The sequence below is a fragment of the Carya illinoinensis genome, chromosome 1 (genome assembly GCF_018687715.1).
Source record: "Carya illinoinensis cultivar Pawnee chromosome 1, C.illinoinensisPawnee_v1, whole genome shotgun sequence".
Classification (NCBI taxonomy): Eukaryota; Viridiplantae; Streptophyta; class Magnoliopsida; order Fagales; family Juglandaceae; genus Carya; species Carya illinoinensis.
Genome location: NC_056752.1, coordinates 38911601 through 38935977, shown reverse-complemented (window position 1 = coordinate 38935977; position 24377 = coordinate 38911601). Strand labels below are relative to the sequence as shown.

The 24377-nt window shown below is 37.9% G+C and overlaps 4 protein-coding genes across 12 annotated transcripts in view; 3 read left to right on the top strand and 1 right to left on the bottom strand.

Moving 5' to 3' along the window:
• The window catches only part of LOC122318124 (serine/threonine-protein phosphatase 4 regulatory subunit 3-like), a 41975-nt gene extending 28233 nt beyond the window's left edge, over positions 1-13742 (top strand). For 2 of the 9 annotated variants that reach the window (XM_043135274.1, XM_043135301.1), the window contains 18 exons: positions 30-129; positions 230-307; positions 5909-5976; positions 6098-6166; positions 6285-6362; positions 6445-6540; positions 6849-6926; positions 7070-7140; positions 7300-7377; positions 7490-7592; positions 9661-9759; positions 10727-10944; positions 11058-11172; positions 11731-11862; positions 11947-12054; positions 12135-12244; positions 12326-12427; positions 12529-13742. In XM_043135274.1, the coding sequence (XP_042991208.1) occupies positions 30-129; positions 230-307; positions 5909-5976; positions 6098-6166; positions 6285-6362; positions 6445-6540; positions 6849-6926; positions 7070-7140; positions 7300-7377; positions 7490-7592; positions 9661-9759; positions 10727-10944; positions 11058-11172; positions 11731-11862; positions 11947-12054; positions 12135-12244; positions 12326-12427; positions 12529-13066 (2241 nt within the window). In that variant the 3' untranslated portion in view covers positions 13067-13742. Of the gene's footprint in view, positions 1-29; positions 130-229; positions 308-5908; positions 5977-6097; positions 6167-6284; positions 6363-6444; positions 6541-6848; positions 6927-7031; positions 7141-7299; positions 7378-7489; positions 7609-9660; positions 9760-10726; positions 10945-11057; positions 11173-11264; positions 11362-11730; positions 11863-11946; positions 12055-12134; positions 12245-12325; positions 12428-12528 lie in introns of those variants that run through there. The other 7 variants (XM_043135284.1, XM_043135295.1, XR_006244721.1 and 4 more) reach the window with 7 other exon arrangements.
• A 3517-nt stretch (positions 13743-17259) lies between these two features.
• LOC122297466 (protein FAR1-RELATED SEQUENCE 5-like) lies at positions 17260-18696 on the top strand. Its single transcript, XM_043107560.1, has 3 exons — positions 17260-18309; positions 18401-18529; positions 18610-18696. Exons 1-3 carry the CDS (start codon positions 17260-17262, stop codon positions 18694-18696), a joined length of 1266 nt encoding a protein of 421 aa, XP_042963494.1.
• A 563-nt stretch (positions 18697-19259) lies between these two features.
• On the bottom strand, positions 19260-20674 carry LOC122318116. Its single transcript, XM_043135260.1, has 2 exons — positions 19838-20674; positions 19260-19735 (listed from the first exon to the last, which is right to left on the bottom strand). The coding sequence occupies exons 1-2, from the start codon at positions 20054-20056 to the stop codon at positions 19463-19465; spliced, it is 492 nt and encodes a 163-aa protein (XP_042991194.1). The 5' UTR covers positions 20057-20674; the 3' UTR covers positions 19260-19462.
• A 316-nt stretch (positions 20675-20990) lies between these two features.
• On the top strand, positions 20991-24377 carry LOC122297388 (outer envelope pore protein 16-2, chloroplastic). The gene is made up of 9 exons (XM_043107460.1): positions 20991-21217; positions 21396-21558; positions 22070-22213; positions 22381-22432; positions 22584-22667; positions 22867-22898; positions 23172-23205; positions 23522-23589; positions 24047-24377. Exons 1-9 carry the CDS (start codon positions 20991-20993, stop codon positions 24188-24190), a joined length of 948 nt encoding a protein of 315 aa, XP_042963394.1. The 3' UTR covers positions 24191-24377.

The following is a 24377-nucleotide window of genomic DNA, read 5'->3' as shown; positions in this document are numbered from 1 at the left end:
TTTTTTAATATATTTTTTTTTTGATGCAGCAAGAATTTTTCCGAAAGCTGATGGATCTGTTTGTAGTCTGTGAAGACTTGGAAAACATTGATGGGCTTCACATGATATACAAAATAGTCAAAGGGATTAGTAAGTAATGCTTTTGATTCCACCATTATGTCCTTGTTATGTGCTATTTAAATATGTATCCTTCATCAATACTGACTGACTTGTGTCTGGTCATTTGTAGTTTTGCTCAATAGTCCTCAGATCTTTGAGAAGATATTTGGTGACGAATTGATCATGGAGATTATTGGTTCATTGGAGTGTAAGTTTCATTGCTGGTTTATAATAGTTTATGGTATTGTTTCACGTTAGCATAAATAATCAATATTTAAGCTTTGTAGTTTAGTTGTTACTGTTATTTAATTGATTGCTTTTTTATACACCCATCACGTTAGGATCCTCTCTCTCTCTTGCCATTTGACCGTTTCCGTTCATTTGGGTTTGATTTAATTTGCATCAGTAATTTCCTTCGTTTCTGTATTGTTTCTTCCTCTTCGTGGATCTCTTTGGATTGTATGTGGATTGAGAAAATGAGACTTCTCAAGGTTTCTTTTCTTCTTCTTTTCTTTTTTTTATTTTTTTATTTTTTTATTTTTTTATTTTTCCTTCTTTTTGTGCGCGTTTGTGTGGAGTTTTAAGGTCTTTAAGCTACGAGCTGAGGCATATACAACTCATTGTCCTGAGAGTTTTGAGATAAGTAGAGAGGTGGTGAGGTCAATTTCTCTTGGTAGATTTAGTGTACGGTGGTTGTTGGCTAAGATGGAGGCTTTGCCACAGGTGGAGAGGAAGGTGGAATTTGTGATGTTGTCCCATGTAAGATCTATAGTATTTCTTGCCCAATGTTGCTCCAATGTTCATGGCCAATATCTTGCCTCGTGAATTATGGTGGAGTATTTATAGAGGCTTTCTAGTGATTCCTGAGGGTATAGATAGGAAAGTCTTGCCAATGAATGTGCAAAGCATCGCTCTATGACATTGGGCTTCAACATGCAGAATTTCAAAAGCCTCAAGAGGTTGCTGAATAGTTTCCAGAGGTGGGGTGATTCTGTCAACCACCAAATCCAGCAGAGGCATATCAAGGATTGGAGAAGGAAGCTTGAGTTGCTTAAAAGCTGAGCATATCTGCTGCAAAGTTGCAAAAACTATTGAAAGAATGAGGGCAATTTCAGCTTAGAAATGGTGTCTGGTGAGAGCATTTGTTGCCACCCTTTGTACGTTTATGAACCATATGGAAAACTTGAGAGAAGATACGTTCTTTTAATTGGAAAGATGGAAAATGCTTTAGGGCTGTGTGTGCTAGTCTTTTGGCAGCTCGTTGGTTTCTAAAGAAATTACCATTCAGCAAATGTTGCACTTCGGTTGGAGAAACTTCAAAGGGATTTCTTGTGGGGTGGAATAGGCGCAAAACAAAAATTTCACATTGTTAGGTGGGACAAAGTATGTAGCCCTATCTTGAATGGGGGCTTGGGCATTAGAGATGTGAGAACTTTCAATCGGGCGTTACTAGGCAAATGGCTGTGGAGATATCACAAGGAACCTGAAGCCTTGTGGAAGACGGTTATAGAGAGCAAATATGGGGGCCTATTGGGGGGGGGGGGTGTGTACAAAAGAAGTGAGAGAAGCGCATGGAGTGGGTTTGTGGTTACATATAAGAAAAGGGTGGGAGGTCTTCATTCGCTATTCCCGAATCCGTTTAGGAGGAGGAACCCGTATTAAGTTTTGGTACGATACTTGGTGTGATCATGTGACACTAAAGGAATCTTTTCCTTCGCTTTTCAGAGTTGCAAGAGATATTGATGCCTCAGTAGCAGATGTACTGGAAAGATTAGGGGAACAAATTCAATGGAATATCATATTCAGTAGGGCGGCACAAGATTGGGAGATGAGCAGTATTGAAGCCTTTTATAGCCTTTTGTATGCTACTAAACCGGATAATTCACAGGATAGTTTATGGTGGATACCTACAGTTAAAGGTACTTTTTCGATGCGCTCTTTTTATAAGTCTCTTTCCCAAGAGACACCTATTCAGTTCCCATGGCGAAAGATATGGAGACATAAGGCGCCACCCAAAGCAGCATTTTTTGTGTGGACTGCAGCATTGGGTAAGATTCTCACAACTGATAATTTGAGGAAGCGCAGGGTGATCATCACAGATTGGTGTTGCATGTGTAGAAAGGGAGGTGAATCGGTGAACCATCTCTTAATACACTGTGAGGTAGCGAGTAGGCTATGGAATGAGGTACTTGGTAGAATGGACTTGGCTTGGGCTATGCCGGAGACGGTGGTTGGGGTATTGGCCGGTTGGAAAAATATGAGAGGAAATCAACAGATAAAAGCAGTATGGAAGATGATCCCTATATGCATCATGTGGTGTCTATGGAGAGAGCGCAATGACAGGACGTTCGACGAAAAAGAGAGATCGTTGGAGGAATTGAAATTTTTTTTCTTTAGAACTCTTTGTACATGGACCTTAGCGGTTGATTTCAATGGTTTGGGGCTACATGAGTTCCTTATATCCATTGTTCATACCTAGATGTGGTCTCTAATCTTTTTATCAGGCTTTTGCCTTCTTTTGATAATATAATTTATTTTACTTATATAAAAAAAAAAGCAATTACCATTTCAAGACCAATGGGGAGAGCTCAACCCAAAAAGGAGTTGGGGCAAATTTATCCAAAACAGGCAAATGGGCAAGCCAAAGCCCTATTCATTAGGTTTAAATCAACCTCACTATGCAATTTATAGAGATATTTGGTGGAGTAAGGCTCCCATCAAGAGGGTAATGTTTGCTATCTGCCCTCAAAAGCTTTCATTCCCATGGAAGTATATTTGGTGGGGTAAGTTTCCCTTGAGAGCCCCATTTCTTTGCTCAGATGGCAACATTATGGAAATCCTTTTACTTGATAGGTTATGTTGATAAATTGATGTTGTATGTGCGAGAGAGATAGGGAATCGGTGGATCATTTGTTGCTACTCTATGAAGTAGCTAGTGCTTCATGGAAATCAACTTTAATTGGATTGGGTCATGCCTCAGCGGATGATGATCTTTTCATTTGTTGCACAGGTCATTTTGGCAGCTAAGACAGTGAAACCTTGTAGAAAATTATCCCAATTGTTTGCCCAATGTGGTGCCTTTGGAGGGAGAGAAATGACCTAAGTTTTGAGGATCGTGAGAAGACCGTGGAGGGGCTGAAGGATTTCTTCTTTAGATCTCTTTATTCGTGGATTGCTTTAAGATTATGTTCTTCTAGCTTTAGTTTTCAGAATTTTCTTGATCTTTTCTCTCTTTGTAGTTAGGTGTATCCATGGTATCCTCCTTGCCTATGAAATACCTCGGCCTACACTTGGGTGCTTCTTTTAAGACTGCAGGTGTATGGGATGGCATGACTGAAACAATAGAGTAAAGACTGTTTAGTTGGAAAAAGATATATTGTCTAAAGCTGCATAATTACCTTAAAAGCAATAGAGTAAAGATTGCTTAGTTGGAAAAGGATATATTGTCTAAAGCAGCATAATTACCTTGATTAAAAGCACCCTATCTAATTGATCACATTCCTCTCTTCATCCTCACTGCTCACAAAGGTGGCTAACCGTATTGAGAAGCTGGAACATGATTCCTTATGGAGAGGGCTGGGTGAAAATTTTAAATTCCTCTGGTGAATTGGGCAAAGGTATATGTACGCCGATTTTCAAGGGAGGGTTGGGAGTTTGTAATTTGTTCGTTTTCAACCAAATTTTTGGGGAAATGGTTGTGGCGATATCAACAAGAAAGGGAAGCTTTATAGATTGAAATTGTAGAATCAAAGTTTGGTGGGGCATGGGCTGATTGGTGCTTGAAAAGGTGCATGGACCACATGGGGTGGGGTTGTGGAAGTAAATAAGAAAATGATGGGGGTTTTCTATAGACCACTCGATTTGAGGTGGGTAATGGATTACGGTATTAATTTTGGTATGATCCATGGTATGGAGATTGGAGCCTCAGAGAAAACTTCCCAGTAGTGTTTGAGATTGTGTGGGTGAAGGAAGCTTCAATAGTTGACCTCTTGGAATTATTTAGTGGGCCACCATAATGGAATGTCTGTTTTTCTAGAGCAGCACGAGATTGGGAAGTGGAACCATTACAAAATTCTTTACCTTACTGTATTCTACAAGAGTACCAGTTGGTAATGCAGACAAGATCATTTGTTGCCCTTTAAAAAAGGGAAGGTTTGCTGTTTGATCATTTACCAGCTTCTTAGTATTAAAGGAACTACTGCATTTCCTTGGAGGCACATTTGGAAGACTAAGCACCTCTGAAAGCAGTTTCTGTTTTTTCGAAAGCTTCCTTGGGGAAGATTCTCGCTATAAGAATCTAAGGTAACATCTTAGTAGGCATATTTGCAGTATAATGCCTATGCTTTCTTTTGATTATCAGAACAAGAAAAAAGGAAAGATTTGACCGTTGTGGTACATTGGTGCTGCAGCAAGAAAATGGGGAAATGGTAGTTCATTTGTTACTTCATTGTGCTAGGAACTTATAGAACAACTATTTTGATAGAGTGGGATTAGCATGGGTGATGCCTAGAAAATTGGTGGATTTTCTAGCAAGTTGGAGGGGTTTACAAGGTGATCTACAAGTGGCAGCAATATGGAAGATGATCCCATGTCTATCGTGGTGCATTTGGAGGGAGAGGAATGATATAAAGCTTTGAAGACTTTTGTTTTTTTGTTTTTTTTTTAAAGGAAAATAAAGTTTTATTGAATCAAATAAATAGGTGTAGCGCAAGTACACATGAAGTATACAAAAGAGAACCTAGTTACAAGTTTTGAGCTAGAAATGTATACTAGAAAGTCATGAAAACTAGCCCCATTGAGAAATAGCAAAAGCCCACAGAAATAAGGTGTGGAAAAGAAACATCTGTTCATCCAAAGAGCAATCCCGGTCTTCAAAGCTTCTGCCAATCTTTTGAAGCCAAATGCACCACATGAGATATAAAGGAATCATTTTCCACATAGCAGCAATCTGGGGATTACCCTGAGGGCCTCTTTAACAAGATCTTTGAAGATTTTTTTATATTGGTTGTAAATCCTAGATAGGTGTTTCTCTTGTATACATCTTGTGTACTTGGGCTATGGTTTTAGATGGATTTGTTTCTTGATTCTTTCTCTCTCTCTCTCTCTCTCTCTGCCTTGTGCCACTCAGTATCATTAAATGTATAATTTTGAAAGGTTTGGGATTTTTTTTTTTTTTGCATAAGCTGTTTTGGTGATAATGTAATCAATGAGTAATGAGTTGGTGTTGGAACAATACTTGTAAAAAAACTGTTTATTTCTTATTCATGGTGTTTAATATTAAAAAATATACAACTTCACTAATAGTCACTTTCTTAACCATTAAGTAAACTTAAAAAATAAAAAATAAAAAATTATAAAAATAAAAAGAGTAATAAACGGATGGTAGGAAGTAGTAAGTCTATCATTATCCTTGTTAGTTGGTTTACATTACTTTTAAAAAAATTTGTAGCTTCCGTTATACTAGCATGAACAACAACAAATGTGGCATGGGCAATGCCTTTAATAATTTATAAATTTTTAGTTTTTGCATATAGAACGTGCCTTATAGCTTTTTAACATGATCTTGAGTTCAATCTATTTTTTACATTTATGCTTCCCAATGCACTTTTTAACGGATATATTGGACATTAGGATCACATCTAATAATCCTAGATTTTAAAACTCTCTTTTTTAAGGCTATTTCCCTTTTGCTTTTTTTTAAAGTTATTTCATAGTTGTACATTCTTGATGCACAGCTACATGGAATCGATGGTCTGGGCTGAAGGTTTAATTTTTATCATTCATTAAGCATTCAAAATGTAATTTGCAGATGATCCAGAGGTCCCTCATATCCAACATCATCGTAGATTTTTAAAAGAGCATGTTGTCTACAAGGAGGTAATGCCTTGGGTAGCTGGTTCTCTTCTTTTTTCTTTTTTTTGGGGAGGAGGTTGAGATGGCTGGATGGAAGCAAGTTGCTTTTGCTTGCTAATTTGTGGATTTTTTTTCTTTTTTGTAGGCCATACCAATTAAAGATCCTCTAGTTCTGTCAAAGATACACCAAACATACAGAGTTGGTTATTTGAAGGTTTGAATTGTTAACGATAAAACTTAGTGAAAAAAATTGTTAACGATAACCCTTGGTCAATAGCCTGTTTGTGATGAAACTTTTACTTTTACCAATACTCTTGTATTACTTCTTTTAGGATGTTGTGTTGACTCGAATAGTGGATGAGGTGACGGTTGCAAATCTCAATTCGATAATTCATGCAAACAATGCCATTGTAAGATTTGAAAAATTATTTTTTTTTTTAAGAAAGTTGAGTAATATGTTATTTTGCCTCTAATTGTGTTATTCTGTTGTAGGTTGTTTCTTTGTTAAAGGATGATAGTACCTTTATTCAGGAATTGTTTGCTAGTTTGAGATCGCCCTCCATCTCTGTGGAATCTAAGAAAAAATTGGTAACATTTTAGCCTGAAGTACATACGTCCATTTGCCTTTCTTTAGCATGCTAGTTTGATTGCAATTCTGACATGGATGTATAGTCCTTTATTGCTACAATCACTCTTAGGATTATCGACTTCTTTCTGTTTTCTAATCTTGCTGTCATATTAATGTTCTGTTTCGAACAGATTGGAGGTTGCAGTTTTTTCAGCTATTTTTTTCTGTTGAATATGTAGTTAGTCCTGTTACTAATGCCCTTTTAATAGGCTGTTTGAACATTAGTGTCGTTCATGTTTTGGTCATCTTATTGTTTCTGCAAATTCAGGATGGTGATGAGATTGAGAGTTTATATATAGATCTTGGACTAGGCGCTCATTCTTTGCCACTTCCTTTTTCTTTTGATGTGAGCTGGTTTTCTCCTCTGGTTTTTAATTGGTTTTATATTGGAGAGAGTGGGTCATTTTATGGAGTGCCTCTTGGTAATGGTGGTGGGTCTTGTTGTTTCAAGTACCCAGTGCCAACCGTGCCTTTTATTTTATGAAACAGGTATATTTCTTGCATGAGTTTTGTAGTTTAAGCAAGAGCCTGCAGATGGTCCAGCAGCTCCGGCTATTTAGGTATGCTATTTATGTTCTTTCTGCAATTAATTATCCTTGTTGATATAGACCTTGTAGTGTCAGTAGCTAATCCTTTGTTTTGAAAAAGATTGCTGCTGAGTTCATCTTTGTTCCAGTACTGTATTTGTTTCTAAGAGCCAAAGTCTAAAATTTTTGCAGGGATCTCATGAATGAAGGCATCTTTGACATTGTGGCTGATGCTTTGCAGAGTGAAGACAAAAAGCTTGTATTAACTGGGTAATAATGATGAATACGTACCATCTGTCTATTATCTTTTTGTGCTTTATGTGTAAACATTTATCCTTCTAGTCCAGAGAATAATCACCGTCCTAACAATAAGTCATGTTAGTGGATGCAGGACAGATATCCTCATTCTCTTCTTGAATCAGGATCCAAACCTTCTTCGTTCTTATGTTGTTCGGCAGGAAGGAGTTCTACTTCTGGGACTCTTGGTATGCATAGCATCAGGTTTTTGCTTATAGAACTTGCACATAGATCACATTTTTTCACATACAGATCGCTTCACTCTGTAAGCAAAATATTCAACGTTTAAGAGTGGGGCAGCATTAATGTTCTGACAGCTAAATGGTTTCACAGTAATTAAGAAAAAGAAAAAAAAAAAAAAGAGATGGATAAAGATGGGGCATGTTAATATGAAATAAGCTTTTAAGATTGCATACCAAAGTGATTGTTACATACCTGAGAATTCTATTAATATAAAGACTTCTTTCCATGCTTCAAATGTTATGGCTTTTGTTGCACCATCTCTTCCTCCCAAGTGCTTACTACCCTTCCTTCATGATGCCCACCCATCAAATTCCGAGTGTTTTGCGATATCTAAACTTCATTAAAAAACGCAAAATGCACTACCTAACTACACTATGTATACAAGAGAGAAAAAGATACAAGAAAACCGTGAAAGTTAAGCCCATTAAAGTCTATAGAAGCTGTCCCTTGGAAGGGAGCATTGTTTGATTTTTGGCTTTCTGATCACACTCAAAATTATCTATCTGTTTATCGTATTTTTGCCTCTGATTGGTAGTTCTGTAGCAGGTTTTTTAAGTGTCCTTAAAAATTTTCATTTCTAAATACACTGTATGAGGCAAGTAGGAACCATCTTTTACACTGCTGCAATTATGGGCTGCCTCCTAATCCTCTTCAGGAGTAAAAAAGTTCCATCCTTCTAGGCATGACTCGAGCCAAACGATCCTGACTGAAGAAGTCAGTCCACAAGGCACTAGATTAAAATATGATTGGTGGTCTTGCCAGTTTTATGCATGAAACACCAATCAGTCACGATGAGGTGTCTTTTTTCTATGGTTAGAATATCTCCCATGGAGGCTGTCTAAGCAAAAAGACACAATTCTAAGAGAGTTTAGTCTACCAAATACTCTTTCAAGGGAAGGGATTATCATCATGAGGAATAAGGACATTATAGAAAGAATGAATACTAATATCGCTCCCTTGAAAGGGGCATAAAGAAGCGTGTCTTCACCTCCTCATCTCAAACTATGGGAATACAATAGTTTAAAGAATGCAGTAAAGACATCTATCTCCAAGTCATGAGCTGCACTGATAAAACTGACATTTTACCGATGGGATCAACTAGTGATCTGCAAGTGATCAGCCATAGAAGCATCCTAAGCACAAGCTACATTGTAAACATCCAAGAAACATTCCATGGGAGTCCTTTTTCTGCCCCACAAATCATGCCAAAATCTATTCCTGGATCTATCTTTCATCTCAAATCTAGTATGGTTAGAAAACTTCCCATAACCTTTTCTTATGTTCTTCCATAATTCCAGCCCATTTGGCTGTTGGATCTCATTCAAACACCACCAGCCCCATGATGAATTTAGAATCTACTACTGCTTTCCTTGGTGTCTCTTTCTCATTCTGATAGTGTCAAAGCCACCTCCCCAAGAGTGTATGAGTAGACAAGAGCAGTTTCGTACTCCCAACCTACCCTCAGAGATTAGAGAACATATCCTGCCTAGCTTACCAGGTGATATTTTATCTGTTCACCTAATTCACCAATGGAATTCCAGTTGCAGCTTCTCTTGGCGGTTGGCCACACTAAAAGGAAGCAGAAAAGTAGAAATGAAATATGTATAGGCAAATTAGACATAGTTTCCTTGATCAAAGTAATCCTATCACCTTCGGACTACATCCTCTTCTAGCCAGCTAACTGAAAATTGATCAAAGCACTAGTTATAGTGCTTTTAACCTTCAGACATGCAACTCTTTTCCCAAGATTGGGCGGTCATAAATTACATATTGTCATTCAATATGGTAATCGTGTTCAAACAGTTTTCTAGATTAATAGTAACAATTGTCTTGAAAAGTTGTCTGCCTACTTTGCCATAATGGAACAGTATTTGATCTCTACTTTCTACAACTTCATGTGCATGTGCAAGGCATTGAATATTTTTGAAACCGTAAAAACTTACATGGCAGTAAATCTTCTTCTTGGAAGACACATGTTTGCCAACCAATTTTGTACTGTTGCTTGATGTATAGGTTAAAGGAATGATCACAGATTTTGGGGAGGATATGAACTGCCAATTTCTTGAAATTCTTCGCAGTTTACTGGACTCGTACACATTGTCTGGAGCACAGGTGCTTGCCTTGATCGCTCATTCTTTTATATTTCTTTCAATTAACTATTTCTGAATGAGGCTTTTGTTCCGAGATTGAAATAATGTTTAGTTGTGTTTCTGCCTTCTCATATATTCTAGCTCTACTTCATATCGTTGTAACAACCCGATCTTAAGCATGGAAATATGAATCTATTGGCAATAAGGCGCCCCCCAACAAAAAAATAAAATAAAATAAAGAAAAGAACAGAGAGAGATAGCAAGAATCAGCTTGAGCCTTTAGATCTTGATTCCAAAAAGAACTCATCGATGAGATGAGAAATATGTGAATAGTAGTGAGATGATTTGTGAATAGTAGTGAAATGGTTTGAGTTATGATTTTTATGGGGTTTCGGGAAAGGAGAGAGAAAAAGTTGAATAAAAAACTTATAAAGTTAAAAGAGGCTTAGAAAATAATTTTTTAATATTATTTTTATTTTGGGATTTGAAAAGGTTGAATTGCTTGTGTTTTGTATGAAAGTTTGGGAAAATTGTAATGATTAGATGAAAATGTTGAAAATTTGACATTGAAAAATGTTTGTGTTTGAATGGTGTTTGGATGTTGAGATAAGATGAGACGGGATGAGTTTTAAAGATTTGTGAAACCAACCCAGTCCGGAAAATAAAGACTTTCACCTAAAATATGGCACTGATTTTCCATCTCTCTCTCTCCAAAAACACATGCAATCATACAGTTTCACAGTTATTTTGTAATAACCTTGCAGAACAGTTTTGAGTGTATTGATACTTGTAAAAAAAAAAAAAAAAAAAAACAGTTTTGAGTGTATTGATAGAGGCATGGTATTTTGAATGTTGATTTGTACTTCATTATATTTATGCTGTGTCGTGTAAGAGGAATTTCGTTTCTATTTCTTCATTTTAAATAGATTCAAAATTTCAAATGTATGTATCTATGTTATTGAGTTTCTGATCTTGCTGTTTGTTTGCAGAGAGATACTATTGTTGAGATTTTCTATGAGAAGCATTTGGGTCAACTAATAGATGTTATAGCGGCATCTTGTCCTTCAGAAGGTGTAGCTCAATCAAGCGATAATTCTGTGGGATCTGGTGAAAGAATTGGAAATCAAAATGGCACGAAGCCTGAAATACTGTCAAACATTTGTGAATTACTATGCTTTTGTGTTCTGCACCATCCATATAGAATAAAGTAATATTTCGATGCCTTCCGTGCAATCAGTAAGAATTGAAATTTTGCCATGGACATTTAAGATGTAAATGTGTGGGTTTGTTTGTTTGTTTTTTTTTTTTTAATGTATGCAGGTGTAATTTTCTCCTTAATAATGCGGTAGATAAAGTTTTGTTGGTTATGCAAAGAAGGGAAAAATACCTAGTTGTTGCTGCTGTTCGATTTGTACGCACTATTCTATCCCGCCATGTAAGTAAATACATCTTTATTATTGAATAATGTGATGGAATTTATTTTTTAAGCTTGGTAGAGAATTATTAACAGCCAAAAATTTGATTAAGAGGCACTTTATTGTTGCTGGTGCTACATGTGTAAGAATGATGGGAGACAGTGGATCATTTGCTTCTGCGTTTCTGCTTACCACGTGGGCTCTGCTGGGTTAGTGCTGGTGGTGTTATTTGAGATCACTATAGTGATGAATATCTTGCATTTGTACTTTTAATAGCCAACTAGTTACTTATGGAAATTGCGGGGTAGACATCTCTCATATACAATTCCAACATGCCAACTGGACATCGCTTGTATCTCAATCTCAATACCTGTGCATATATTTATAAGCCCTTGCAAACTTGTGTATTCGGGGGACATAGTAACATTAGTATTTCAGAGATGTAGTAATTGTATAACGTTAATTGTTGTCCTGCATTGCACTAGTCTTAACTCTTCTTATTTTGTTTGGGATTTTCCAATTGATTTGCATTTCTTCTGGGCAGAGCGAATAACAACTCAAACTATGATTATATGCAGGATGAGCATCTGATAAATCATATTGTCAAGAATAACCTTCTCAAACCAATTGTGGATGCCTTTGTTGGTAATGGTAGCCGTTACAATCTGCTCAACTCGGCAGTTTTAGAACTTTTTGAGTACATTCGAAAGGTGCTCATTTTTTAATATCTCTTTGCATTTGGATTTTAGATATGTCTGGAGGTAATTCTCATCTGATGATCTCATGTCGTTCAGGAAAACCTTAAATCATTGCTTAAATATATAGTTGATACATTTTGGAACCAGTTGGTTGAATTTGAGTACTTGGCTTCCATTCATGGACTAAAAGTTAAATACGAGCAGGTATTTTCCCAATCTTGCTTGATTTTTACTTCCTCAATTTTTTTTCAACCTTTTTATGGATCTCACCACTGTCTTTGTAGTCCCTGGAGAACAGTGGAACAAAAGGCACTTGTAATGTATCAGACCCCAGAAAACGAGTTGATGAGCGTGCTTTGGAGAAAGAAGAGGAAGATTATTTCAACGAGGACAGGTATGTATAAGAAATATGTTTTGGAAAAATTCTTTTACATGATTTCTAACCATAGCCTCTTAATTTGGATGCTCGAGTCAGTGATGAAGAAGATACGGCATCTGCATCAATATCACAACCCCAAAAAGTAGAGTCTCAACCTGTTTTATCCAATGGAGTTACTCCAAGTTACCAGCCCTCAAGGTAAAAGAAATAATTTCACCCTAGAAAATTGAGTAAGACGTGTCAGAGTACATTTTCTACCAACCCTCTGCTTTTGTCTTGATTTATGTCAACTTTTGCAGTCCTAGATCTGGTGGACTGGTTGATTATGATGATGATGAGGATGATGAAGACTACAGACCTCCTCCAAGGAAGCAGCCAGAAACCTCTGATGAAGATGAAGGAACAATGGAATCTCTTAGGTTGAAGCGGAAACTGGCATCCACAGACAACACGCCTGAGGTGTGGAAGAAGCAGCGGATTGGAAAAAATTCCAAGTCGAAAGATAATGTATTTGCTGCTTTGTGCTCAACACTAAGCCAGGCAGTGTTACCTAGTAAGAAAACTGCTAGCACCATGCACTTGATGGCTCATACAGCTGATGGGACGACCCAAAGTTCTGGTGAAGAAAATCATGAGGAGAATAAACTGGACACGGACAGAAGCAATTCCAATTACAGCACCACTTCAGATGAGAACCATGGAGGGAAGGAAGCTGCTGCTTCTAAAATATGTTCTGATCGATTGCATAGTGCTGCTGACAATAGACAGTTAGGTGGAGAAGACTCTCCATTAATACCACCAAAATCCTCACCAGAAATGGCTGTAAGTGGATCCTAATTTATTCGGGGTTGCATTTGTTCTGTTTTCTTCTGTCGTGGATGTGCTTGGTGGTGGAGTGGCTGTGGGGCTACCGAAGTAACAATGCACTTTGAAAGAGAAGAAATGAGCAAGTGGGGATGAATTTGTTTGGGGGCTTTACGTTGATGATTCTGGGGTATACTGTATAGCACTATTTAGAGGAGAAAGGCAATCTATACGACAATGTGGGCCCGCCCGTTCTCCCTCTTCTCTTGGTCTTTCTGATGCTTTGAGCCTAGCAATTCTCTTTTGTACCACATTTATCGGCACTATTTTTCCCCCAATTATCTCACATGTTTTCCTTTTTTTCCTCCCTTTAATGTTTTATTCCAATACCCTTTGTTTTGTTAGTCCACTCTTTTAGCTATGTGAACAATATGATAAAGAGGGCACCAATGTCTGCCTTGCATAGTTTTTTTTTGTTTTTTTTTGTTTGGGGGGGGGGGTGGGGGGGGGGAGTTCTGTGGTGGGTGTGGGTTGTAATAGAGGTGGTCTAGCTAGTTGGTTAGAGGGCAAAGTTTTCCATATGTACTAGTAGTGAAACTCATTATAGAGTACTGTAAATTAGATTTTGAACACTTTTGATTGATTGAAGGGTCCTCAAATGTTCCTACACTAGTTTCTAAATTCGTAGTAAAAGTGGCATTGATTCTCATTTCTTTCATGCTGAATTGACTTTTGATAATAGAGCAGAGAGGTTTGACTTGTACTTAATAGTGTACCAGATCAAAGATGGGATCATCATTTAAAGGCCCCTTTTGTTGTACTGCTGCGCGCGCTCTCTGTAATGATTCTATTTGCTGCTGCTTCTAATCCCCGAATGATATTTTGGATCTTTATTTTGCGTCATTTGTATACCCAGCTAGCTACCTAAAACTATTTATGCTACAACACTCTTTAAGCTTTAATTAATTCATGACTGACATCCATATTATAAGCAAAAATCTTATGTTCGGTTATTATGTATTCCACTAATGTGTTGGTTATATAATATTTTTTTAATATAACTAACTGTTTGGTCAATTAGATCAATAGAGTGTGTAAAGAATATATAAGAATAATTATATATAGCATAACTTTATTATAAACGTTGATCTACATGCCTACAAATGCCTGACAAGTGATTGGATCTCATAAAAATTGAAATATAAAATTCTTATGAGATTTAAAGAAGTTTGACGTTAAATACACTGCTGAATTTATTTACTACCATTAATAAGTTAAAAATTGCATTAGTCAATGTCAACAGTTCTTCTACGTACCACCGGGGTTGCGTCCCCGGCTGACGTGGCATATGCATATGCCACGTCAGCTGAGCAAGTAAAAAAAAAAAAGCAGAACAGAAAGAGGGGGGAAACGAGTACGAGTGGCATTTTGAGCATTTTGGACTGGAGGAGAGGAGAGAAATCAGTCAACGTTAGAGGAGATCTGAGATTCCCCCGGGTTCGGTCGCCGAGCAAAGCCGTATTTCGTCTCCGTCTTCAGCCGGCTTTGGTCGCCGTGGTTCATGCCGTAAACGCCTCCCAGCTTCCAGATCTGTCACCGTCGCGTAAGTAACTTAGGTGTTCAACCATCGACGGTCGGCCTTCTGTTTTGGTTGTCGGCCTTCTCTGTTTTTGGTTGTCGGCAGCATCTGTGCTTGCCGTTGGTTTGTTCTGTAATTTTGTCTTGAATTCATGGCAATTTTGTTATAGTGATAAGTTCATACAAAGTCCACGTTTGTGGCTGGTGGGTGGCTCTGTTTGTGGTTTTTGTAGTGTTCAATTATTATAACACTAATTTATCAGTGCGTTGGATAGACATGTTGGATTTCTATTTACACGAATTTATCAAACCTGGTTGGATTATTGTGTATGTTGTACTGGGTTTGTTTCCTTGTGTTTGAGTTAATTAAGTGTGAATATTCCAAAACAAAAATGCTATGGCCAGCAATTTGAGTTAAAACATAAAGACTCCATTTATAGGAAATTCCTATTTGACAATCAGTCAAGTGCATTTACTTTGCCTGGTTGATTTAGTAATGGATTTCCAACTTCAATGAATATGTTGAACCTATTTTAAGAGGTATAAAATAGGTTCAGCAGTGTGGACTTTTTCAGCAGTGTTTGACATCATATGCTGGACCTCTCATGATGAAGAAAGGAGAATGAATTGGTTGCTTTTGAACTGGGGGTTTTGAAAACTCTATTTTACTTATATATAAAAAAAAAAACAGATTGGTTAGGAAACTTGAAAAATGAAATTTAATTTCCCAAAGGAATCAAGATATTGATGAAGTATTATTTATGGATAAGTGTTTACTGGGTTGGATTATTTTGTTTGAGTTAAGTGTAAATGAGATAATAAATATAAATTAGAATATTTATAGTAATACAATATACGGATGATTTTATTTTATATTTATTACTTTTATAAAATACCCATATGTTAATGGCCAATTTTTTCATATGTACTGATATTTCATATCTAATATCTTGTATGCATATATTTACCAGCCTACCAACATATTTTGTAACAAATATGTGTGTTACAATTTTTAACTTGTACCACAATTTATAAAAATTGTATTAATTTTTTTGGCTTGAATGTATTGATACTCTTATTCTATGATAAGATATAAATTGAGTTGCATTTGTCTTCTTTTCAGCATGGGAAACAAGAAAGAACAACCACCCTCCCTTACACCTGGCAGCTCAAACACCTCATTTGTGGTATATATCAATAGAAAAATATTTGGACTTTAATGAGTTTTTATTTATTAGAAAGTTACGTCATTAACAAGATGTTGTATTCATATGTTAGGGCATACCATCAACTAGTCCAAACATTCCAAATGACATGCCTGGGTACTTTGGATCGGTGCCTGCGTGGTCACCGGCTTTTCTACCATATAATGTTGGCAACCAATACCCATTTCAAGATGGCATGGAAAGTTCGACTCCTCACATCAGTACAAGCTTTGCTACAAGCAACTATAAAGGTACAAAAGATAATAGCCCTGATGGTGGGGAAACTGAAGTGCAATGTGATTCTCCAAGAGTTGAAGAAAGTACTGAGGATTACCTGAATACACGGGAAACAGAGGTAGATTGTAGTGCTGGGACATCTCAGAATGTGGTAATGGATGAGAATGATATGGTTGAGGAGCCAAGCAAGGGGATGGAGTTTAATTCCTTTGAAGATTTATTGAGTTATTATAAGCAATATGGTAAGAAATGTGGCTTTGGGGTGATGACGAAAAGGACTGAGAGGGGAGAAGATGAGGGTGTTAGATATGTCACTCTTGTTTGTGCCCAGGGTGGAAAGGCTCGGAATAGGACATTGAATGTCACCAACCCACGTCCAACAGGGAAGACTGAATGTAAGGCAAAGATTAATGCCTTAAGAATTGATGGAAAGCTTCGATTGACTACAGTTCATAATATCCATAACCATGGCCTCAGTCCAAAAAAATCTCGCTTCTTTCGATGTAATAGAGAAGTGAGTGAATCGGTAAAAAGAATCCTAGATACAAATGACTTGGCTGGAATCCGAATGAATAAGAGCTTCGGATCTCTTGTTGTTGGTGCGGGTGGATTCGAGAACCTTCCATTTTTAGAAAATGATTGTCGTAATTATATCGATAAGGCAAGACATTTACGACTTGGAGCTGGTGGTGCCGGAGCACTTAATGAGTATTTTTTGCGGATGCAGTATAGAAATCCTGGGTTCTTTGCTTTGATGGATTTAGATGATGATGGGAGGTTAAAGAATGTCTTCTGGGCAGACCCCTGTAGTAGAGCAGCCTACCAATATTTCGGTGACGTGGTCACATTCGACATCACTTACCTGACGAATAGATATGGGATGCCCTTTGCCCCATTTGTTGGTGTAAACCACCATGGGCAATCAATTTTGTTGGGAGCAGGCTTGATTTCCAGCGAGGATACTGAGACTTTTGTTTGGTAATTCCAAACCTGGCTGCAGTGTATGGATGGTATAGCTCCGAAAGCTATTATCACTGATCAGGATAGAGCGATAAAAATGCAATCGCTATTGTTTTTCCAGAAACGAAACATAGATTTTGCCTGTGGCATATATTAAAGAAAGTTCCAGAGAAACTTGGCTCATATGCTTCATACAAAAATGAGATGAAAAATGAATTGATGAAGTGCGTGTATGACACTCAATCTATGGACGAGTTTGAGAAGTGTTGGGATGAATTGATTACCAGTTACAACTTGCAAGAGAATGCATGGTTGAGAAGCCTATACGTTGACCGTAAGCATTGGGTACCGGCATTTTTGAAAGAGTCATTTTGGGCTGGAATGAGTACGACGCAGCAGAGTGAGAGCATGAATGCATTTTTTGATGGTTACGTTCATGCTAAAACAAATTTAAAAGAGTTTGTGGACCAGTTTGATAACGCATTGAAGAAAAAAATTGAGAATGAAAATGCCGCAGACTTCCACTCATTTAGTGTCACAATTCCCTGCATTTCTAGATCACCGATTGAGAAGAGATTCCAAGAGTTGTACACGAATGCAAAGTTCAAGGAAGTTCAAAAGCAAGTTACTGGCATGATCGATTTGAATCCAAAGTTACTTGAGAGTGATGGTGCATTACACATTTATAGGGTTGAAGATGAAATTCGTTTGGAAGAGTTCACTAAGCCGGTGACACATTCTGTGGCTTTCAGTACGGTAGATGCAACTGCAAAGTGTTCATGTGGATTATTTGAGATGAGGGGAATATTGTGTCGACACATTTACGCTGTTTTTAGATCTAACGAGATAAAAGTTTTTCCAGATAAATACATTCTAGATCGATGGAGGAAGGATATTAAACGACGATACACATTAATCCATAGTAGCTATGATGGAGGGGAACAGCGGGCAGATTCTAATAGATATTCAGAATTATTGAATATTTGTTACCAAATGATTACTCGTGCAGCGGGGACTAGAGCGCATACTGAGGATGCAAAAAGTAAGTTATATGCAATGATTGAGTTGTATGATGCCAACCAAGAACCCCTATCGATGACCCAAACGGGTTTCAATGCATGTAGTACGGCAAAGGAGACAAATACAGGAAGTGGTTCTGGTCAAGTACGCAGTCCACATGTTGTGCGCGGGAAAGGCAGACTCCCCTCTTTGCGGAGAGCATCAAGGATGGAGATAGACATGCGAAAAGCTAAGGCGAAGACGAAGAAAGCACCATCAAAAGGAAAACGTAAAGAGGTATAAATATTGGGTGGCGTGTATTTTATATTTTACTCTCTGCGTACTTAATGAGTATTTAATCACATATTGCTTGTTTGTTGATTATTAGAGAGATGGAGGAGATATACCAGCCGTGGACACTTGCAGAAATTTATTTGGAATTACTCAGATGGATATGCCCAATGTTGATGTTACTGGATCCCAGCTCCGAGAAACTGTGATTCAGAGTCAAGAAAGTGTAAGTGGAATTATTTTTCCCTCTTCGTTTGATTGTATTTATCGACACGACGTTAATATTTGGGTTTTAATTCTTTATAGATGCAGTTTGGATTGGATGGATCAGCACCATCTGAAGTATTTGCGATTTATAGAAATGACATGGATGGATCACAAGGCAGGGAATGATTTATGGGCATTTTCATGTATTTTTTTGTGGCCTTTAATCACATATTGTGGACTTTAGTTTATGGTTACTGGACTTTATTGTATTATTGGTGGCCTTTATTAGAGTTAATAGATTTCTTAAGATTGAATGTAATCCATGACGTTTGTATGGGAATGTGGGCAGATTCTTGTGGATGGAAAATATTATGTGGCTTGGATGAGAGAGTTGGATGGAAAACATTTTGTGGATTTAATGCATGTAGGTAGATTGAGTTCATATGTAAACTTAGCCACATGTAAACTCAGGACATTTAGTAGAGTATTTTTAGTTGATGTTATTGAGTTATTAATGTTTTGGTTACAGTTATGCCAAACTATATCGGGGGATGGAGTTTTTCTAGATATGGTTTTTCGCTATGTCAATATGAAATGTTATGAATATTGTTAATGGCATTATCTTGGAAAAATTCTTTTTAATATTTCAATATGAAATGTTATGAATTAGTTTGGAACATTCATATGGAATATGTCAGGACATTCTCGTTTGAAATTCGTTTAACATTTTGTTTAAGTGTGTGGACCAGTTTGTCAACAATCAGTTCAATGACACAAATAGAAGGGCGATTTATACATCATCTACTAAGTTCTACATCCAATACTTCGGTTGACTACAAACTGACTACAAACACTTCATATTACGTGAAGTGCACGTCCAATACAAGTGCAAAAGTCGAGTACAAAGCCACAAAGCCAACATAAGTGATGGTTTACAAACACTAGTTAATAATTACTTGGATACTACAAGATAGAATGCAACAAAAAATGCAAATGCCCAAACACTAAGGGGAAGCTGTGTGCGTCTGAGCCTGATTTCAGCTTCTCTATTTTCAATCTCAACCACCCTCCCTTCTAGCTCAATCTCCCTCTTCTCGACATCAAGCAATTTTTTTTCAAGTTCTTTCAGCTTCCTTAATAATGCTTGGATGGTCATTTCTTGAAGTTCAAGCTCTCCCATCTGATCTCTATCTACCCATTTGAAAAACTTGCAATATGGTAATCCCTACTCAAATGCAGCAAATGCCCAAAAATGTTAGATGATTCAGTTTAGACAGAATTTCCATGTTAAAAAAATGTATCTTGTGTAGAAATTTAAATGGATTACCTGTGTATTGTACTTTGGACACCCTAAGAAGGGTCGTCCTGGATTTCTTGCAGTATTTGCATATCTCATCGTGGCTTCAACCTCACAGTAACATTTAGTAGAGGATGCGGAAGAAATTGATGATGCTGACATTGTTAGATCCCCCAAAATCACAAAGTAGTTAACTTGGAGAGAGTTTTCAAAAGAGTTTTCTGTGCATGTACTTGTCAGTGAGTACATGATGAGAGAAATGCAAAAAACATAGAAACAGAATTAGAAGATTTATACAATCCCAAAAAATCATTTCATAACCCACAACAAAAAATAACTCGACAGAAAAAGAGGCCAAAATTGTCAATCTCCCAACCATGTGTTGCTCGAATAATATCTACTTCAACATTAATAGAGGCATTCAATAAGTGATGGTTATACTTCTATTCAAATATGTTTCACAAATTATCAATCAATTGATCTAAATACTAAGTTTATAAAAGCTTTGTCTGAAGTGCTTTAGTTCCTTTTGTTTTCATCCAAGCCTGAGCAGATATATAGAAAGCATACTAAACAATTAACCCAGTCAATAAAATGGAAATGGGTGTCCATGGTTTTTGTTTACAAAGCCAAACAATTTCTACAAACTCGAATACAGTGAAGACTCGGAACAGGGAGGGTCAATTAGTACAGGGCATCCATTTGAACTAACTAAATTTACTTGGATAAGAAAACAAAATCGAAACACAATCAGCTACCAGTTTGTTACAATCAGCAATCAGCTACCACTTTCAAGATGCAAACCAGATTACAAACAAACAAAGATAGCATTTAGATGATTTTCACCGAGAATACTGAGGCCCCTGCAAAGCCAGGTTATACTAAACAAGTTTTATTTTCCTATGCAATAAACAATACAGAACAGAACTCAAGAGGGTACCCTTCGAAAACTATACCCGATAAAATCTGAGCTTCTAAATATGCAGTATAGAAAAGGGTACCACAGAAATTTATCGAATCTGAGCTTCAAATCTGCCGCTCCCACAAGTTCTTTGGTTCCTTGGTCCCACAGGCCAACGGAAAAAAAGAAAAAAAAATTTCGAAACGGGGGGGTGTTCGTGGGTGTTCTAGGGTTCCGGGTTCTGAGAGGGTTCGTGTGTGTTCTAGGGTTCGTGGGTGTTCGATGGGGAGTACATCACAAGGCCGTGGGTGTTCTAGGGTTCCGGGTTCTTCTAGGGTTTGTGGGTGTTCGATGGGGAGTACATCACAAGGCCGTGGGTGTTCTAGGGCTCGTGGGTGTTCGATGGGGAGTACATCACAAGGCCGGGATGGGGGTCTTTCTTGGCTGAACACGACGACTCAGATGAGTGCTCGAAGACGATGGGGCGAAGCATCAAACGGTGACGATGTGTCCGTATGGGTTTTCGAAGGGGAGAAATAGATTGAGGGTTTTGATGGGGAGTAGATCGGGACTGCCAGGATGGGGGTTTTTGTTGGCTGACCACGACGACAACGATTTTTATGGCTCGAAGCCGATGGGGCGAAGCATCAAACGGTGACTCTTCTGTGTCGGTATGGGTTTTTGAAGGTCTTGTGATGCTTCGAAGGTCACGCCGGGGATCATTCCGGGATGGGGGTTTTGGGATTTTGATGGCCCGAAGCCGATGGTGGACGGTGGACTCTGTTTCGTGATGGGGCAAGATGAGGGAAGATGGTGGACGGTGGACAACGTTCGGGATGGGGTTTCAAAGGTTCGAAGGAAGAAGAACCTTGTGTTTTTAGGAACTTTTGATTCCATCGTATTCCCTTCCCCCCAAACAAAAAAAAAAAATTAATTTCTTAAAATAAATTAAAGTAAATTAAATAGACTGACATGGTATAAGCCGAGGCCGCGCCGGGGTCCCAGGCCGGTTGCGTATAGCATTTTTGCAATGTGTCAAATACTCCGAAACAAATATAATTTGGGTAAGGTGCAACCGTGCAATTGACACGTGGCGTAGCCTGATCCTGAATGGCCGCCACGAAGTTAGCGTTCTCGTTACCGAAGCAAGACACGTACGTATGGAAACACGGACACGTGTTCTCTCTAATCAAAACTCCCCCTTAATATTAGTACCCCGATCGTCATCTTTCTTCTTACTTTGCCACACAGACGGTTGGGAATATTGGTATAAACCTGACTATTCTGATTTCAAGACACAGTTTTCACTTTTGATCAGTGATTCTGGTGGTTTACGCATTGATCGAAGAAATTGATATCAGAAAAAGATGAGAAATAATGGTGACATGCAGACAACTACAAGGTCATTGCTGGATGATCTGCGTAGCTTTGACAAGGGTGGCTTCTTCGACCTCGGCCACCCTCTCCTTAACCGCATCGCCGAGAGTTTCGTCAAAGCAGCCGGGGTTCGTAGCCTTTTTAATCACCATCTCTCTCTCTCTCTCTCTCTCTCTCTCTCTCTCTCTCTCTCGTGGTAATTAACTAGCTAGTACTCATGTGTGTGTGTGTGTGTGTTTGAGCGTATTACTAACTTGTAAAAGGCTATATGCTGCGCTGCCTGCTTCTGGTATAGATCGGAGCTATTCAGGCTGTGTCCCGTGGGGCTTATTTTACAGCCATTGAAGGTAATAGCTAGTTCTCTGGCTATTATTTTGCATGGATGGATATTGATCATATTCTACGTGTTTAATTCTCTTGTTCTCTTCCTGTATAATATATTCATGTGTATTGGTTAATTAAGTGTACATTTAGAATACTAACTGGGATATTAACTAGGAGCAGGACTTGATTCGGGTACTGGTGGTCTGCCGGCGGAGATCTCAGGTGCCAGCAAGAAGCATCGATTCCGGGACCTCAAAGGTACGTACAACAACAGGCCTGGAATATTTTTCTCATGTAGTGCTCCTTTGGAAGATTGTAGATTCCATGATGAAATGGTTTAGATTTTAGCATGCCCAGGTTGATCGCTCTCGGTGTACTTTGGTGATGGAAATGTCATATTAGTTAAGAGTGACATAACACATTGGCCATGTCTCATGGTTTATTATGTCAATTGCAGGAGAAACCAACAGAAAGTCTCTCGAAGCCATGGTGGGTTTTGAACTCCCATATTGTTATATATTATTGTTGCCTAGACATATTTGGAACCACGTATATAGCACAGCATCATGGTGTAGATGACAGTACATGTTGCAGCTTTTTGCTGCACTGCATGCATTAACATCATGCTGTTTTGCTGCCCACTGAGGAGCTAACTCAATCGCTTTTGTGCAATCGATTCAATGGCATTTCACTGTCCGCACAATGATTTATTGCTTGTGATCATTGCATTGGTTTTAACTCTTTTCTATCCTTTTCTTCCAGGTGAAGAACACCGGAAAAGAATCCATGCAGTGGGGTAAACCTACATTCCTGTTCATACTACTTCCTAGTTCTTTGGATGAATTTGTTGCATTGGAAGGATTGGTTGTACAGGCTAACAAATTAATTTACAAGCGTTATCCAGTTTTAAGATTAATATTCAAACATGTTTGTTGACCTGTTCATGCCTTGGAATATAGAAGCCGTTGTTCTTTTCTACCTTCATAAGAAAATTATCATTCAAGATCACCCTCTCATGTGGCCTGATTATTATGATTAAATGGCCTCGTAACATAGATGCTTATGCTAGTGAAAGGAAATGATCATCTAAGAGTTTATTTTGTACTGTATAGGACTGGCTGCAGGAGTGTATTCAGGTCTCACGTATGGGCTAAAGGAGGCTCGTGGAAGCCACGATTGGGTAATGTCCAATACTGGTCATGATAAATATCTATATATCCTGATCTTTAGATGCTGTTATATTTATGGGGTGTAATTTCTGTTGCATTTGAAATTTAGAAAATAAATCTATGCCCTTACTGTCCACTGGAAATGATTGAGAGGCTCTTTGTTAGCTCCATTAATGAGTAGTGTCCCCCTTTTTATGTGCAATATAAGAGAGGAAAGATCCCAGCAAATGCCTCGAAACAAACAGAACACTTTTTTTGGATGAATCATGAGTTACTTCATTCAACCAAACATTACCACATTGCTTGCATCAAGTCTCATTCATTCTAACTATATTGCCCAAGAAGTCTCACCTGTCTGTGATGTCTGAAATCCTGAATTTTTTTTTTTTTAATTTATATTTATATTTTATATATATATTTATTATGGTACTCAAAGCAACTTACTCCGCATTGCTTAATTTGGTGCAGAAAAACAGTGCAGTCGCTGGAGCTATTACTGGTGTGGCATTGGCACTTACATCTGAGGACTCTTCCCATGAGCAGATAGTGGAATGCGCAATCACTGGAGCTGCGATTTCCACTGCTGCAAATCTCCTCGCGGGGATATTTTGAGGTGGTGGTTGATATGCTACCAAAAGATATTTAATAGCCTTCCTGTTTAGTTTTATATCTATATGCCCTACCAAGTGAATCACTCTTTGTGATTTTCAACTAAACAAAAAGAGAGAATCCTCATTGTGATTTCCAGTCATCATCAATAAAATGAGCCGTGAGACATGTAGTTGAAGTTTTGCAGAAA

Coding starts and splice junctions, on each gene's coding strand:
- LOC122297388 (XM_043107460.1), top strand. CDS start 20,991: ATGGGGAGTACATCACAAGGCCGTGGGTGTTCTAGGGTTCCGGGTTCT. Junction 21,218..21,395: donor GCATCAAACGGTGACGATGT/GTCCGTATGGGT, acceptor GGGTTTTTGAAG/GTCTTGTGATGCTTCGAAGG. Junction 23,206..23,521: donor AAAAGAATCCATGCAGTGGG/GTAAACCTACAT, acceptor TGTACTGTATAG/GACTGGCTGCAGGAGTGTAT.
- LOC122297466 (XM_043107560.1), top strand. CDS start 17,260: ATGGACGAGTTTGAGAAGTGTTGGGATGAATTGATTACCAGTTACAAC. Junction 18,310..18,400: donor CAAAAGGAAAACGTAAAGAG/GTATAAATATTG, acceptor GTTGATTATTAG/AGAGATGGAGGAGATATACC. Junction 18,530..18,609: donor TGATTCAGAGTCAAGAAAGT/GTAAGTGGAATT, acceptor AATTCTTTATAG/ATGCAGTTTGGATTGGATGG.
- LOC122318116 (XM_043135260.1), bottom strand. CDS start 20,056: ATGTACTCACTGACAAGTACATGCACAGAAAACTCTTTTGAAAACTCT. Junction 19,736..19,837: donor GTCCAAAGTACAATACACAG/GTAATCCATTTA, acceptor GCATTTGAGTAG/GGATTACCATATTGCAAGTT.